At 48.7% G+C, this 17,152-nt stretch overlaps 2 protein-coding genes across 10 annotated transcripts; one reads left to right on the plus strand and one right to left on the minus strand.

Annotated features, from left to right (window-relative positions):
* Window positions 1-5,449: 5,449 nt before the first annotated feature.
* LOC102149563 (uncharacterized) lies at window positions 5,450-11,872 on the minus strand. 9 transcript variants are annotated; one of them, XM_070267240.1, is made up of 4 exons: window positions 11,310-11,872; window positions 9,272-9,373; window positions 7,065-7,163; window positions 5,450-6,170 (listed from the first exon to the last, which is right to left on the minus strand). In XM_070267240.1, exons 1-3 carry the CDS (start codon window positions 11,819-11,821, stop codon window positions 7,088-7,090), a joined length of 690 nt encoding a protein of 229 aa, XP_070123341.1. In that variant the 5' UTR covers window positions 11,822-11,872; the 3' UTR covers window positions 5,450-6,170; window positions 7,065-7,087. The 9 variants fall into 9 exon arrangements, with proteins under 9 accessions (XP_070123341.1, XP_070123340.1, XP_070123342.1 ...); XM_070267239.1 differs by having other exon boundaries at window positions 5,450-6,173; XM_070267241.1 differs by having other exon boundaries at window positions 7,051-7,163.
* AMIGO1 (adhesion molecule with Ig like domain 1) lies at window positions 11,623-17,067 on the plus strand. The gene is made up of 2 exons (XM_005610366.4): window positions 11,623-11,763; window positions 12,231-17,067. Exon 2 carries the CDS (start codon window positions 12,296-12,298, stop codon window positions 13,775-13,777), a length of 1,482 nt encoding a protein of 493 aa, XP_005610423.1. The 5' UTR covers window positions 11,623-11,763; window positions 12,231-12,295; the 3' UTR covers window positions 13,778-17,067.
* Window positions 17,068-17,152: the final 85 nt, after the last annotated feature.

Here is a 17,152-nt window from a genome sequence, read left to right on the forward strand (position 1 = left end):
TAACCACTGCGCCACCGGGCCAGCCCCTCATTCTGCATTTTTAAAGCTTTCTCATAAACTCTTTTCCTACTTTATATTCATGCTAACTTTGGGGAGATGACAAAGTAGAAATCCTTTGCCCTACTGATAAATTCAGAAACAAAATTTCAAAGAAGGTATGTCAGAGACCTGTTGTTTACCAAACCATTTTCCCTTTACCTCCAGGGTGCACAGCTTGACTACATTTCCCAGCCTCCCCTGCAGTCAGGTGTGGTCATATGACTGAGTTCTGGCCACTGGAATGTGGGCAGAATTGATGAACACCTATTACAGACCTGGCCCATAAAACCTGCCACACAATTCTGCATGCTCCCTGTCCCTTCCTCTATCTGCTGACTGAATACAGAGGACCCAGTAAAGGATTTCAAAGCCTGTAGCAGTTACAGAGCCCCAAGATGGACAGTGCTGGGTCCTGAATCACCCCGTGGAAGGCCATCAACCAAACATCTGCATTAAACTGTTATGTGAGTGAGATGTCAGCTACTATTGTGATGAGCCACTGAGACTTGGGGGTTATCAGTCACATCAGTTAGCGCATCCTAACTAATACAGAAAGTAAATGAATTGCCCAAGTTTACCCTTTAGAAGTCATGGAGCATAATGTTAAATGTGACCTTCTGATCCCTTCCTGAGGGCTCTTCCCATCAGATCAGACCAAGCAGCATGCTTTTAGTACCTCGGGACACCGTACCCCTATCTTTCAGAATCTTTCACCATGCTAAAAGTGACATTTTCCTCCTTTGCCCAAGTATAACACTAGCCCTCCCCCCTCACTTTTCTCCCTTCCCTTTTCCAAAGGGGACCATGACCCAGGTTTTCTCTTTCATGGGTTCATCTTCATCAGGTGAAAACACCTGACCTCTGGCAGAGGGAGACTTACCCACCCTGTAGAGGTGAAAGGAGACAGCCCTTAAATTTCCCACAAGTGGACTCTGTGATTTCTGTGGAGGTGGTGACAGGACCTGTAGTCTGGGGATGTGCCAAAATGCCTGGGGGGCAAGTTGATTTCTTCCACTGAACACACTTGGCCAGCAGCAGTGACTGGCACCTCCACGTCCTGCCTTTTTGTAGGCTGATAACTACTGGTTCAGCAAGTTAGCACAGTCCAAGCTGCTAGAAATTTGAGTCTTCCCAAAGAGGATGTTCCTCACCTTGCTCCCTCCAAGCAAGACAAGTTTTCAAGACTAGGAGAGTCAGAGAAGTCAGGTAAGGTGGGAGGGGAACAATGCAAGTATCTGAGGAAAAGGAAAACTCAGCCTGGAGATGTGGACACGACGGGCATCGGGAATTTTCCTAACATCACAGTCTAAATTTCAGAGTTAAGGTCGCGAAGTCCGATTTCCAGAGTTAGGCAAAGCCCCAACGTTTGCCTAACCTTCATTTCATAGGGAAATGTCTAACCCTCATTTCACAGAGAGGGAATCGAGGACCAGAGTGATTAAGAAGCATGTCCAAGGCCACAGACGTAGCCAGGGGTAGGACCAGAACCCAGACCTCTCAAGTCCCAGACCAGTGCTCTCTGCGCTTTTCTACTCTGCTTGCAGGTCTGATGGGAACCACTCAGCTCAATTGGAGTAGCAGATGTAATTAGGATACTAAGTACTGGAGAGTGTGTTCCCTGAGGACCCATCTCTCCATGACCTTGGCCAACCCCCAAGCCTCCCTGAAAGTCTTTCCCTGCTTCTGCAAGGAGCCAGCTCCCATCACCCACTAAGATCTGACACAAACGGCCTGTCCAGGATGAGTCTGTCAATTCCAAGGTGAAGCAGGCGTGGGAACATCTCCACTTAGAACTCCAGGGCGTCTGGGAAGGGAAAGTGTCTCCAGACTGGAAAGGCATGGAAATTTCCTTGAACCCAGAAGCATGCTTGGAATAGTATCAACTGCCGCATCGCCACTCCAGCCCGGCCTTGTTAGGGAGGCAAGCCGCAATCAGGAGATAATTAGCTTGCTGTTATTTATTCCCCGTGCTAATCAGCAGCCCACTGCTTGCACAGTCGAGAGGGCTCCCGCCCCCAGAGCTGTGGGGGTTCTCGGGGACCTTTAGTTACCAGCCAGGAAACAAGTAGCAGAAGACAAAGGGCTGGGGAGAGGAAGAGAGGCAGGAGACCCGACTACAGGACCAGGTGCTGCAGGCTTCTGCCCAACGCACCAATCCCTGGGGAGAGGTGGCTTGGGTATCGCCAGGAGCCCCGGGCAGCGCTGCATTCCTCTTCGTTTTGTTCTTGGGGTTGAGCTCTGGTCGATAAAGGGCGGCTGGCATTCAGCTCCCTGTTCTGCCTCACTGCAGTCAAATTGCCTTTTTCCAAGCCGACTTTCAAAAAAAAGATGACATTTATCAAAGCCTGCTGAGTGGTGACCTTGGTGGGAGGGAGAGAGGGCGGGTGTACTGTCTGTGGAAGCAGGCAAAGAAAATGAGGAAAACCTGGAGGGATGGAAATGCTTTTAAACCTCAAAGTTGTTGCAATAATCATGGAGAGATGGCTCTGGGTTTGAGGACATGCTCAGCTGCACACTTTCCTGCCCACTTCCTCATCCTCACCACCAGTCTCACTGGTAGTCCCTGCCTTCCAGCCCAAAGAGCAGACTGAAGATACTCCATTCAAGTAACGGTCTCCGGGAAAGGTTCAGACCTGTGGCTTGATAACTTTGTGAAATGTAGATCCTTAGGATAAGTAGCAGTTCCAGAATTTCTATATAGGACAGGCTAAGAGGCTGCCATTTGGTTGGAAGATGGAGAGTGAGGGGAGCCAGAAGACTTGTCCTGAAGCTGTGTTTGCAGAGCAAGTACTTGGGTTTTTTTTTTTTTTTAACATATATTGGACGTCTGTTTGGAGTGGTGTGGATAAAGCCCTCCTGAGCCATTTCTTGGCCCCACCACTGCACAGGATACCAGAGTTGGAAGAGAACTTATGGATCATGTGGTCAACCTCTGGCCCTACACAGGATTCCTCCACACATTTGCTCCCTTCTCTTCTCTGGCCTCCTAAGCCCTTTACACATGGACTCTTATATCACCTGTCACCATGCCTCAGTTTCCTCCACCAAACCATGGCACTTGAGAACAAGGACAGTTTCTTACGTGTCTACCTTTGTATTTCACTTTTCTATTCCTACACACTCACAGAATTTCTTGCTATATGTGAATGGAGATGTGTATGACAGAATGAATAAACAAACAAATGAAGAGACATCTGTGCAAAGTAGTCATCCAGTCCCCCTGCTTGAATGCTTCCTGTAATCAGGAGTTCATTACCTCAAGATGGAAAGGTCCATTATTGGACAGTTGAAATGTCAGAAGATGTTTCTGTAGGTGGAATGGAAATCTGATTCTCTGACAATTCTATCCAGTAGAACAGGTCTTCCCTTTAGAGGCTCAGAAGAACAGAAGTCCTCAATCCAGGATTCCATGGATAAGCCTTAAGAGATCCCTGCCCCCAAGAAGTGTGTCTGCCCATGTGCCTAGGAAGACGGAATCCATTGGTTTCACAAAGCAGTCTGTATTACCAAGTTTTAGAGCCACACTTCATTTGTTTACTCCCTCTTCCTCCTGAAAATGCATACTAGACAAACCAAGATGCCTCAAAATGTTTACTTTTGTAGATCTTTCTCTCCTTATTTTTCCAAAGAAAGCAGATCCCCAAGTTGTTATGTATCTTGAACAAAACTAACTCTGCTACTCTAACCATAGATGATTGGATGGGATTAATTCACATGCTGAAGTTAGCTACATATAGGTGGGGCACACAGGAGGCCAGAGGATAGGGTTTGATAGGAGTTCTGCTCAAAAGGGTGCTCCATATTGCATGGTAGCAATTTGACTCATTCAAAGCCTCTTATTGGGGAAGTAAACATCCGACTGTACCCACAGTGGATAACTTTTAGTGGTGGGTAACTTTCAGGTTGAAGCCTCTTTCTGCCATTTCAACCACTGTTTCAATTCTCCAAGTCTTGGAAGCACTGGGACCACAGTGACTACAGCTAATAAGGCAACTTCCCAGCTACATTAAACCTCTGTGGGATCCTGCAATAAACCTCTCTTCCTGAAACCTATTAGGTATGACTCTTCTTTGCAGTTCCAAAGATTCTGACTAATACACAACGCTTCAGCTTTCAGAAGTTGTTATTATGACTTCCTCCCAAAGTAAAAGGTCCTCATTGCGAAGTCATCCCTCATACATGAGCTACCAAAGTATTCACATACCTTTTCAGTCCACAAAAATCCTACAGTGGTGCTTCTCAAATTTGGCGGAACAAAGAATCACTTGGCTTCACCTTAAATACAGACTCCCAAGCCCCCATCTCCAGAGGTTCTAAGCAAGTCTGGGGCGGGCCTTGAAATCCTCTTTCCAAACAAGTTCCTTGGAGATTCTGATGTAGGCATTCTGAGGCCCACACAAGGAGAACTCCGGCCTAAAGGATAGAGTTTCACGACTGCCCTGATTAACAAAATGCTTCCCAGACTCCTCCCATGAAGATTCTGATTCAGTGGAGCAGGACTTTGGAATTTGCACTTTAATAGGGCAGGTATCCTAACCTCCATTTTATATGGGAGAAAATTGAGGCCCAGAGTAACTCACCCACTGTCATACAGCTAGTTGATGACAGGGGTGAGACTAGGATCCAGCTCTCTTGACTCTCAGTCCAAGGCTCTTTCTACTGGGCCACAAAGGCCATACCACCTACATAGAGTCCTGCACATAACAGGCAATTGGTAGATGTTTGTTAAATTGAAGAGAATCCCATACTTACTTTCTAGGTCCTAAAGGGAAGAAACTATTTCTAAAGCATATTTACATCCCACTCCACCCAGCCTCACCCCAAGGCATATAACATGGTGGTCTGCCCCAGGGGTTCAACAGATGTTTGTGAGAGAATGCACTGTGATATGATTAGTGGACTGTGTACAGCTCCATCAACTACCTCTGGCTGTGCTCCAGACTGTAAAGGAGCTATCCAGAACTGAACTTGATACTCCAGCTATGGTCTGACCCAAACCGAGTACAGCAGGAGCTCCTTTGCCCATGGTTTTAAAGGAACTGCCTGTTCTGAGGAGCTGGACCTTGCCCTTCCTATTGGTCTGGTGTGTGCCCTCATGGAACAAATAGGAACTGACTGACCCTGGGCCCTCCTTGCTCTTTCAGCCTCTACTGTGGCTTCCTCATCCAAGCCTCCCATTCGTCAACACTTAGAACTCTTCTACGCCCACAACCTGGGCCTGGAACCCCTGGAGAGCGTAGGCCAAAGATCACAGCTCCCGCAGTTCTGTGGGCCTCACTGTCCCTGGAAATGTTATGGTGCATTGAAAAGACCCCTGAAGAGCCCACTCCTAACTCCCCGCACTGATAGAGTGCCTATTGCATGTTAGAGACTCAGTTAGGTACATAAACTCATTAAATCAGCACAATACTCAGATTAGGTGGGTATCTTTATTATGCCCATTTTACTAGTTAAGTAACTGGCTACAGTCACACAGTGAGTGGCAGAGCCGAGATTTGATCCCAAAAAGCCTGACTCCAAAAACTACAGTCTTAAATACAAAACTACACTCCCTCTCCAAGTTACCTCAGCTCTCCCATGAACCAGCTTGTGAACTTGACTGCTAAAGTATCTTCCAGCACTGGTGGCCTAAACTCCTCTCATTATAGGTAAGGGCCACACCAGCCAACATTACGATTAGCCTGGGAATCGGCTCAGAACAGTGTAAGTGGTTGAAAGGTAGAAACTTCAAACATAAATGAATAGGTAAAGACTCAAAAAGTATGATTAGGGGAAAAAGATCTATTAACACAAAGAGTTAGTCAAATGGCCTTAGATCCTTAACTATAAGCTTGACATTCAGTTTAACTATAATCCCCCCCCCCCAAATCATAGAAGCTCTGACTTCCTAAACTGGAATATTAACTTTCCAAATACAATACAAACAAGCCAAGGATTCACATGACGTGAAAATTAGTTGAAGGGCTGGCCTGGTGGCGTAGTGGTTAAGTTTGCACATTCTGCTGTGGCCTGGGGTTCATCGGTTTGGATTCCAGACACGGACCTACGCACCGCTTCTCAGGCCATGCTGTGGCAGGCGTCCCACATATAAAGCAGAGGAAGATGGTCACAGATGTCAGCTCAGGGCTAATCTTCTTAGAAAAAAAAAAGAAGAAGAAAATTAGCTGAGAAGTCTTACATTAGCTAGAATTTAATTTTAGACATAAAGCTTTTAGAAATCAAGAAAGAGGGTTGCATGTACAGGAAAGAAAATATTTTCAGACTTACAACAAAACTTTTATTCCTCAGTTTACTTTATTTATTTATTTATTTATTTATTTATTTTCTGAGGAAGATCAGCCCTGAGCCAACATCTGCTGCCAATCCTCCTCTCTTTGCTGAGGAAGACTGGCCCCGAGCTAACATCTGTGCCCATCTTCCTCTACTTTACATGTGGGATGCCTACCACAGCATGGCTTGCCAAGCGGTGCCACGTCCACACCTGGGATCCGAACCAGCAAACCCGGGCCACCAAAGCGGAACGTACACACTTAACCGCTGCGCTACTGGGGCAGCCCCGACAAAACTTCTTAATGAAAAAAATACCAAACTTCTTTTGGAGGGCCTCTTGGTCATCCAGGCTCACAGGGCAGGAGCTCCAGGATAGTCTTATTTGTAACAATGCCTGGGAACCAAAGTCTTCCATCTCTGGGATGTCTACTCAGCAGCAGGCTGACTGAGGTGGTGAACCCCACTGCTAAAGACCGAAATAATATTTTGAACTGTGAATTGATTTGTCAGCCATATTTAAAAGACACATCTATCTCATGATTCACTGCAGGACTGTTTTGAGATGTCCATTTGTGGGTGTCAAAAGCCAAGAAAGTATTCATGATTTAGTCACCAGGAATAACCACCTCCAGGGAAGCAGAACAACCCTGACCAAGAGCGTGAGCTGTAGACTGAACAAGGTATCTTCAGATTTACTTTACAAACCCAAGAGCCCAGGACACTGAAAGGTGGCTAGCGTACCCCTCCATCCTCACCAGTGATTCCTCTTCTGCCCTAGTTAGTTTCTCCATCGTTGTGGTTTCTGCAGATCAAGTGGAGCTACCAGGACGTGTGCAGGGTTGAGGTGCAAAATGCTAAGGAGTAGCAAAATGGACGTCAGAGGTCAGCTGTCCAATAAGAAGAAATACTTTTCTCTTGCACAGTAATAATGGGTGAGCACGCTAAGAGGCAGTTAAAAAGTTAAAAGGGTCAGTGAAATGAGTGACAGCTTATGGAGGTGGGGGCAGGGGGTTGGCAACAGGAATCCTCCAGACTGAGCAACCTTCAGGGACAAACCAAAAATGGAAACATAGGTGACATATAAAGGACTCAACTCAATGGTAAGGGCTGAAATTGAAGCCCTTTAAGCAATACTTAACAAAGGACTCATCTTTTTTGCTACCCCTCCCAGAAATAGCCTTATTTTAGAGCCCCCTCTTTTTTGGAGCTACACCAAGAACTACAAAAACTGTGCTCATATTAGTCACACCACTGGGGTTCTCCACAAAATGCAAGAATATTTAAAATTTTTAAAAATCTTTTTAAATTTAAATTTTTATTTAAAATTTGTAAATATTTTTAAATTGTAAAAGATAGTTAGGCCAGAGAGGGAGCGCTTGGAAGTAGGAGTGAATATTCCAAATAGGCAGTACCCTAGAACATGCAAACAAGGCAGATAGTTATGTAATCTGTGCATATGTTGACATCAAGATCTGGGGGGGTCTCCTAACTCTCATGAAGAAAACTAGGATTTTTAATTTATTTTATTTTTGAGGAAGATTAGCCCTGAGCTAACATCTGTGCCCATCTTCCTCTACTTTATATGTGGGACACCTGCCACAGCTGGCTTGATAAGCAGTGCAGACATCTGCACCTGGGATCCGAACTGGTAAACCCTGGGCCACCGAAGCAGAACATGTGACCTTAACCACTGCACCAGTGGGCCGGCCCCAAAAACTACAATTTTTTTTAAAGATAATACTTACAAATGATAAGCACTTTCACAACTGTTAGCTCATTAGAGCCCCAAGGTAATCCAATGAAGTAAGCCCACGTGGTATCATCATTTCCATTTTACAGATAATGGAGTACGATTTAGTAGAACAAAGTGAAATAACAAAAGTCACGCAGCTGTGACTGTCCAAGACCAAACCCTATGTTCCATCCTTACTCCTACACCAGGCATTGAGACGAACATATAATAAATGTTAACGTAATGCAATTATTAATGAATGAATTAATTCAACAAACATATTTCTACGCCTATTAGGAACCAAAACCAGGGCAAATCCCTGTTCTCAAGCTTACAGTCTGATAGGGAAGTAGATACGTAAACAGACAAAATAGTAGATGAAAAGTTATATAAGGACGTATATATCAGGTGAAACGGAATCACAAAAAGGAACACCTAAAGTGTGCGTAGACTAGACCACATTGTCCCGAAGAAGGGTGGCTGGTCACACGGAGGCTTTAAAAAGGAGGCAAAAGGTAAGCTTCTTAATAGGATGTCTTCCATCAGTCTTCTCCAGCTCTGATTCCTATGGACAGTACTAGCTATTAAGAAAGAAAACAATACTTCTAGTATTGAGAAAAGCAATTTATCCAGTCTCATAACCTTGTAGACAGATCCAACCTCTTTTGCTCAAATGCTGAGCTGACCAAACAACCTTCCGAATTGTATTCAGGAACACTAGTTGATCCATGCCAGCAAAAATAACCTGTTGCTATTTATCCCGCCAAGGTCCTCTTTTTGTTGTGAATTAATAGTTCTGGTCTGGAAAGCAGCTGTGGGAGAGACATCATAAGTCAATTCTCTACACCAGTGCCATCCAATGGAATTTTCTGTAATTATGTTCAATAGGGTTCACAATAGGCTATTTGAAATGTGGCTAGGGAAACTAAGGAAGTGATTTATAATGTTATTTAATTTTAATTAATTTAAATAGCCACATGTAGCTATTGGGTACCAATTTGGACAGCAAAGCTTTAGACCCTTGCTACTCAAAGTATGGCCCATGGATCCGTAGTGTCTGCATCACCTTACTGCCTTGTTAGAAATGCACAATCTCAGGCCCCACCCTAGACCTACTGATTCAGAATCTGCAGGTTAACAAGATCCCTGGGTGATCTGTATGCACATTAAAATTTGAAAATGGCATGGTTACTTCTGGATGACCTGGAAAAAAAGGGATTAACTGAATACCATATCTGTGGTGACTGCTCCAAACTGCAGACCCCCATACTTGAGACTGGAGTCCAGCATAAGGGATCTTCTTCTTTCTTTGTATCTGTCTCTCCTCCATTCCTTAAATGTGGCAGAAAGGGGAAAGGGAGAGAAAGCAAAGTCTGGAACACCAGGTCTAAGGAAGGTTAGTAAGGGATATGGGGATTGGGGTGGGGGGCGGTTGGAAGAGTATGTGTTTATCAGGGATACTTGTACAAAATAAAATGATGGAATTTCCTTGTAATTATTGACTACAGATGATGGGTATATGGGAGTTCATTGTACTATCTTCTCTACTTTTGTGTATGTTTGAAATTTTTCAAAATTAAAAAACAGATGTGATCTCAGAGACAATGTGTGTGATAGCCAGCCTCCAAGATGGCCCCCAATGATCCTTTCCTCCTGGTATTCATGCCTTTGTGTAGTCTCCTTCCATACTGAATCAGGCCTGTCCATGTGACCAAAGTGGAGGTGATGGGTGTGACCTTGGAGAGCTAGGTCATTGTGACTCTGCCTTGCTTTCTCTTGGATCTCTTGCTCTGAGGGAAGTCAGCTACCATGCTATGAGGACATTCAGGCAGTCTTGTGGAGAGGCATTTATGGAGAGAAGCCAAGGCCTCCTGCCAACAGCCAGCCACAGGAGTGAGCTACGTAAGGGAGCCTCTGTGGAAATTGATTCTCTGGCCCCAGTCAAGCCTTCCAATGACTGTAGCTCCATCTGACATATGATTGCAACTGCATGAAAGACCTCCAAGCCAGAACTGCCTGCCAAGCCACCCTCAAATCTCTGACCGACAGAAACTGTAAAAGCCAATAAATGTACATTGTTGAACGAAGCCACTCAGTTTGGGGGTTATTTGTTATGCAGCAATAGAGAACTGAGGCAATGTCATTTAAGGATTTCCCACTCCCTGAATACTCTCCCCACCTTATCACTGATGCCTGAAATGAACAGGAAAGAAAGACCTTTTCACACTACACATAAGGTTAACATGCTAATATCCCTTGAAGAGATAATACACTTAAATTCATGGTAAAACATATGTGACAGATATAAATTCTTTCTTTTTAAAACTCTTAGCAAGCTAATGTATTGAGACATTAATTTCAGTCTTGCTCTTGCTGTTGTAAGAGACTACAAGGAATAAAAAGGTAATTTCTCCCTCTGGGTCTGCCATCCCAAGAATAGCTGAAGTCTTGAATTATAAGGTCTAGGCTCTTCTTTCATCCCCCTCTCCCCATGCCCAACCCCCAACACCTCATACTGTTAACAGCTTCTTGGTGTTTCAAGGGTCACCCTAAAGAAGACACCCTCCCTTCATCTTGAGGATTAGGTAATAGAGAAACTATGCTGGAACTGCTCCAGAAGGGGAGGGCAAAAAGTACTGGTGCAGGAAGAGGGCAAGTGGCCAGGCCTAAGGCATGAATGAAACCTTCCACCGGGCTAGGGAGGGTTTTGGCTTTTCCAGGAATGGAAACCTGTCCCTTGCTGGTACGCAGTCCCCGCGTGCGTGTCAGGGGCGGAGTGGGGACTGGGGCATGGGATGCCCGAGGAAGAGGGCTCCCGCGGCCTGGGCATGCACTAACCCCCCTCCTACCCCCACTCCTGCCCCTCTGGCTTGCAGGCTGTGGAACTGTACTCCTCAGTGGTACCCCAAGGGTCATGGAATAGTAACATCAAGACTGAAAAAAAGGCTCTTCCCCAAATCGTTCCCCAAATTTTTGGGACTTCACAACCATAGACAGAGGGGAGGGGGAACCCCAGAACGTGACCAATGAACTTCTCGCCAACACTGACGGGCGGGAGCGGAGCCAGATTTCTTTAATTTGTAAAATTACAAGACGTGCGACTCTTCTTGCCCGAGTGAGTTGCAACGAATTCACTTTAGGTAGACCTATCTTTCCTGAGAGCGGTTGTGGGTGGGGACGGAACTATTAAGCAGATGGAAGAGGTGTGGGCAGGAACTGAGGGGCCAGAGCAACCCCCCCACCCTCGCCCCCAGGCAGCTTTCCTCACCAGGTCCGGGTCCCCAACACGTTGAGAGAATGACCCCGCGGGCGGCCGCCCGTCCGGCTCCGACACAAACACACGCACGTGCGCCCCGCCCCCGCCGCGCGCACGCGCCCTGAGGCTCCGGCGGCGGGGACGGGCGCGCGCGCGGTGCTCGCTGCCCCCACGCCGCTCCCTCCGCTCGGATCGCGGTGCCTCCTGCTCCCCACATCGCTCCACGCCGGACCCGCGGACCCGGAGGCAGCGGCCGAGGTCGGTGGGCTCCGGCGGGCGCAGCGGTCGAGGCGGCAGCGCGGGGAAGGCGAGCGGAGCCCGGCAAGTCCCCGGGAGGCGATGTCGCCGAGCGCGGGCCCCTGCGTAAGGCGGGCGCCGCGACAGGCCGGCCAGTGAGGCGCCGCCGGGGAGGCCGCGACGGAGCTCCCGGACCCGCCATGGGCTGAGACACGTCCTCGCCAAGCAGGTGCAGTGACTAGAGGTCCCGGGGGGAGCACGCCCAGACAGGCCCCGGGGACCCTCATCCCGTCAGGACGCGCCCTACCTAGCCAGTGCCCTGTTGACCTTCCCTCTGCTCCTCCTCAAAGGCCCTGCTGACCCCGCCTCCAAACCCCGCCCATGCAACCCCTGTGATCCCAACAGTCCCTGACATCTGGGCATACCCCATCCCACACTCCTGTGACCCCAGCCCACTAGGCCCTTGTGTCCATCTCCTCTTTGTGCCCCAGTATTTTGAGCCCACCGCCTGCATAGTGCCTGGGAACTACCCAGCATCTCTACCTTTCTTTTCTAGCGCAATGGGGGCTGGGGGTGGGATGGGGGGTGAGAGGAAAGAGGGAGAGTGTGTCCTTCCCCTCAGAGGCCCTGGTAACCACAAACCCATCCTCTCTCCCTTATGCCTGTAGTGAAAGTGACCCTTCTTTACCCCACCAGAACATGCCTGGGTGACTCCCTCCCAGATCTTCCTTGAGGCCTTCCTCGCTCTCCCCAGTGACACTATGCAACCCCCGGGTGACCTGCGAGGCCTCTGGCTCCTGCTGCTGTCCTTTTTCCTGCTCCTCTTTGAGGTGGCCAGAGCTGGCCGTCCCTTGGTTAGCTGTCCTGCCGCCTGCCTGTGCGCCAGCAACATCCTCAGCTGCTCCAAGCAGCAGCTGCCCAACGTGCCCCACTCCTTGCCCAGCTATACCGCACTACTGGACCTCAGCCACAACAACCTGAGCCGCCTGCGGGCCGAGTGGACCCCCACGCGCCTGACCCACCTGCACTCCCTGCTGCTGAGCCACAACCACCTGAACTTCATCTCCTCTGAGGCCTTTTCCCCGGTACCCAACCTGCGCTACCTGGACCTCTCCTCCAACCAGCTGCGGACACTGGACGAGTTCCTGTTCAGTGAACTGCAAGCACTGGAGGTGCTGCTGCTCTACAATAACCACATTATGGCAGTGGACCGCTCCGCCTTCGATGACATGGCCCAGCTGCAGAAACTCTACTTGAGCCAGAACCAGATCTCCCGCTTCCCTCTGGAACTGGTCAAGGAAGGAGCCAAGCTACCCAAACTCACGCTCCTGGACCTCTCCTCCAACAAGCTAAAGAACTTACCACTGCCCGACCTGCAGAAGCTGCCCGCGTGGATCAAGAATGGGCTGTACCTACATAACAACCCCCTGCACTGCGACTGTGAGCTTTACCAGCTCTTTTCACACTGGCAGTACCGGCAGCTGAGCTCTGTGATGGACTTTCAGGAGGATCTGTACTGCATGAGCTCCAAGAAACTGCACAATGTCTTCAACCTGAGTTTCCTCAACTGCAGTGAGTACAAGGAACGTGCCTGGGAGGCCCACCTGGGTGACCCCTTGACCATCAAGTGTGACACCAAGCAGCAGGGGATGACCAAGGTATGGGTGACACCAAACAATGAACGGGTGCTAGGTGAGGTGGCCAACAGCACAGTGACAGTGTCCAAGGATGGCAGTCTTCATTTCGAGCATGTGCAGGTTGAGGACGGGGGGGTGTATACCTGCTACGCTATGGGGGAGGCTTTCAACGAGACACTGTCTGTGGAGTTGAAAGTGTACAATTTCACCTCGCATGGACACCACGACACCCTCAACACAGCCTATACCACCCTAGTGGGCTGTATCCTCAGTGTGGTCCTGGTCCTCATATACCTGTACCTCACTCCTTGCCGCTGCTGGTGTCGGGGTGTTGAGAAGCCTTCTAGCCATCAAGGAGACAGCCTGAGCTCTTCCATGCTTAGTACCACACCCAACCACGATCCTATGGCTGGAGGGGACAAGGATGATGGTTTTGATCGGCGGGTAGCCTTCCTGGAACCTGCTGGACCCGGGCAGGGTCAAAACGGCAAGCTGAAGCCAGGCAACACCCTGCCGGTGCCTGAGGCAACAGGCAAGGGCCAGCGGAGGATGTCAGATCCGGAATCGGTCAGCTCGGTCTTCTCTGATACGCCCATTGTGGTGTGAGCAGGATGGGTTGGTGGGGAGATTCTGCCCCAGGCGAGGTAATGCACCCCTGAAGGATATGAGGGGATGGAAGAGAGGGCTGGCTGCCCAAGGGAGTAGGTTCCCCCTGACCTCAAAGGGAATTGGTCATGGGTACAATAGCAGGCAAGATCCCAACCAGGGTGTGGCTGCCACGATTTTCAAATATGGATGTATTAATCCTCAGGCAAATGCTACACCCCTACCCAAAGCCCTGGCAGTTCTCAATGTGGTGGAGGAAGAGGAGTGTGTCAGCTGGTTGGGAATGAGGAAGGGGCGGTGAAAGAGCAGATTCCCTAAACTTTTTCAAGGTCATCCCTAGCTCCTTAAGAGAAAATCATCTGGGAAAAAAAAAATCATTTTTTTCTCTCTCTGCTCACCCACACCTGGGGTGTTGTGTGTGTTGGCGGGGGGAGCTTCCACGGGAGCCACATTGGGGAAAAGCTGTAGTAACTTCTTTGGCCAGGAAATCACACTTCACAGCTGGGAAAATTGGAAATCTTTGGAAAAAGGAGTCAGGAAAAGGCTGAGATCTCAATCAGTAACACTGCCCAAAGCTGTTGTGAGACTTCCCACGAATGCCTTCCTCCTTCCCAATGAGCCCTGGGTGGATGGATCTTCGCAGGAGCCTGGCCTGTTGCCTGTCACATAGGCAACAACGTGAGATATGGTATCTGGGCCTTGTCCTGGGACCAGTGGCACAGAGGGGTGCAGCATGAACTGAGGGGTCCGTGTCACAGCATAGGTGCCAGCACAAAACTTGTGGATGGGGGATAAAGTCCAGATTGGCTAATTCCCTGGTTGGTGAAACCCTTGGTCAGCATTTGATTCCCAGCACCTGTGTGTCAGACCAGGGTGGTGGCTGCTGAAGCAGAGTTTTTATGGATGCCTGCCACAGATATGGGGTGTGGGGCCACTTCAGACTATAGGAGGAGGAGGATGAATCAGCCTCTATTATGTAGCGTCCAGCTGGACCTACCTGATCCTCCATGTATTCCATCTCTTTATTCAGACTCCTTATCAAGCTCAGGTGGGATTCTGAGTTTTCCCTAATAGGCTGCTCTGCAAAGGGAGGAGTCCTGGAAAGTCTGGCCCCAGCGGGGTTAGACTGGGGTTGGGGATGGAGGAGACCGGGTGTGTATCCCCTCTATGTTGACAAAGCTGCCTTGCTCCTCTCTTAGAGATCTCACCCCTGCTGCAAAGCCAAGGCATGAGATTTCATCATCTGCAGGGTGGAATTGGGTGGTCTTTGCCCCAGAATCGCAGTTTGGAGTGCGGCTTAGAGTTCTGCCCTCTCCACAGGGTTCCAGGCAGTCTTGTAACAGAGACAATCAGTGGCACTAAACTTTCAGAAGGAAAGTTCTGCCACCCTTAGCCTCCTCAGCCAGAGCCCTGTGCAGTCGTGGTTGTCAGGCCAGAGGAACTTAAGAAGAATGGCCCAACATTCCAGTCCATCCAAGGTTGCAGAATACTTTGGGTATGGAGATGACTGCTCCCTTTAACTTCTCCCTTTGACTCTGCTGCAGGCTCTGGGAGGTGGTTGCTCTGAGCTTTGGCAAGGGGATGAGTATGGCAAAGTGTTCTCTGATGTTGGTCTTTTTCAGTCTCCCCCCTCTCTCCCACCAAGTTCCTGTCCGTTGGAAGTTCTCCAGATCTTCTAGTTTTCTGACCTGCTCTCTAGGTTCCAAGAGGTGTTATTTACCTGTGGATAAGGGCTGCTTGCTAGGATGGCCTGATTCCCACTGCCTATTAAGATTGGGGAAGGGAACTGGAACTCAACGTCTTCCCCTTGTCTGTTCCTGGGATCTCAAGACTGCTGTCCATCCTTTATTAGTATCCTTGTTGTGTCAAGAGAGGTGCAGCATTTCCCTTAAGTACTTGCATGCTCATAGGTATGCATGCTCATAGGTATGCATGCTTATAGGTGTGCATGCACACCAGCACCTTGACTTCCATCAGGACAGTGATTCTTAAGTCCCCACTAATGTCCACTTTCAGAATGGTCACCACCTATGTGCACAACTTCATGCGCACAATTTTCTTGCCCTGTAGGAGAGACTGTGACCATGCCAGGCTCCCCAGATACAAACTCTTGTTAATTTCTGAACTTCCTTGAAGCTTCACCCACATCTCCATGGCACTGAAGAACTCCTCTGCAAAGGCTGGAGTTAGGAGAACCACAGGTTGAGGACATTTGGAGGGGTGATGAGGAGCTAGCTGGTCCTTCAGACTCCTCAGAAACCTTCCTTGGATTAAAGACAATATATATGAGAAATAAATGTAGAACTAGGCCAGTGATGGACCCAGAAGGAAACTGACAAAGGACCAAGCAGCTGTTAGTTGCTCTTCCTATGTTAACTGCCCTGCTAAGACAGGGGTAGGATGGAAAAGTTGTCTGTTAAATTCCAGAGACTTGTGACAGTTTTGTTACTGGGGCTATAGGAACCAGGACTCCCTCCTCAGACTTATCAGGGAACCTGGGAAAAATCTCATCTCCATGCTGCAGTTTCTCCTCTAGGCACCATTTAGGGCTCTGAAAATCTTTAAAGTGAATGGCAAATGCCCCAGCAGGCCTTCTGGGGCATTCTAGCTGAGTTCCTGAGGACTAGAAGGGCCGATTTCTTCATAAGTCTACCCAATTTAGGGAATAAGAAAAGGCCCTGAGGCTCTAAGTCTCCTTCTTATATCCACTAATTTGCCCCTAGTTTGAGAGACTGGTGGATGTGCCTGGCTGCCCCACCAAGAGATTGAACTGATTAGCCTCTTCCAGTGGTTTCAGTCGGTGGTACCCAAAGGCAGCTTCTACTTGAGGGATCAAGTACTAGCATATGTAAGCTCACCAGAAGCCTCTGTAGGAAACTGCCAGGTCTGGTTATAAGAAAAGGCTGAGCAATCACCCCTTCCCTTCCCATACCCATAAACCAGACATGTCTCCCAGGAAGCAGGTGTCCCTGGAGACAGAGTATGATAGGGCTCTGCAATCTGTCTGTGTGATTATTTGTGACCTTTTCTCTTTGCCTGTATTTATGGGGCTCCTAGGAAGGGGCCAGGAGAGGGTACACCCAGGTGGGGAGAGCAAAGCCAATCCATGCCAGTTTTCTGTGTGTTCTCACCCTTGTCCTTCCCTGTAGCCCTGCTGGCGAAGCAAGCAGGCTTCCCGCGTCCAGGACCCTATTCCTCCCACGTTGTATACCCAGGCTGGCAAACCTTGGAGCCCCCGGGCTCTGAAAACTAGACAATGATCATTAAACCTGGCTTGAGTCTCTGTTCCAGCATAGTCTGTGACTGGTTTATTTATCTTTTCAGCCTGTGGGTGGGGTTCACTGTACCTCAGAAGGGTGTGGCCTATCTAGGAAG

This window comes from Equus caballus, chromosome 5 (assembly GCF_041296265.1).
Source record: "Equus caballus isolate H_3958 breed thoroughbred chromosome 5, TB-T2T, whole genome shotgun sequence".
Classification (NCBI taxonomy): Eukaryota; Metazoa; Chordata; class Mammalia; order Perissodactyla; family Equidae; genus Equus; species Equus caballus.

Excerpts from the sequence above, each read along its gene's own strand:
- LOC102149563 (XM_070267240.1), bottom strand. The coding sequence starts at position 11,821 with ATGAGGGTCCCCGGGGCCTGTCTGGGCGTGCTCCCCCCGGGACCTCTA. Across the intron at positions 9,374-11,309 it reads GTGTTGGGGACCCGGACCTG|GAATGGAGGAGAGACAGATA; the intron begins GTGAGGAAAGCT and ends GCCACATTTAAG. Across the intron at positions 7,164-9,271 it reads GAGCAGTCACCACAGATATG|CATTTTGCACCTCAACCCTG; the intron begins GTATTCAGTTAA and ends GCTACTCCTTAG.
- AMIGO1 (XM_005610366.4), top strand. The coding sequence starts at position 12,296 with ATGCAACCCCCGGGTGACCTGCGAGGCCTCTGGCTCCTGCTGCTGTCC.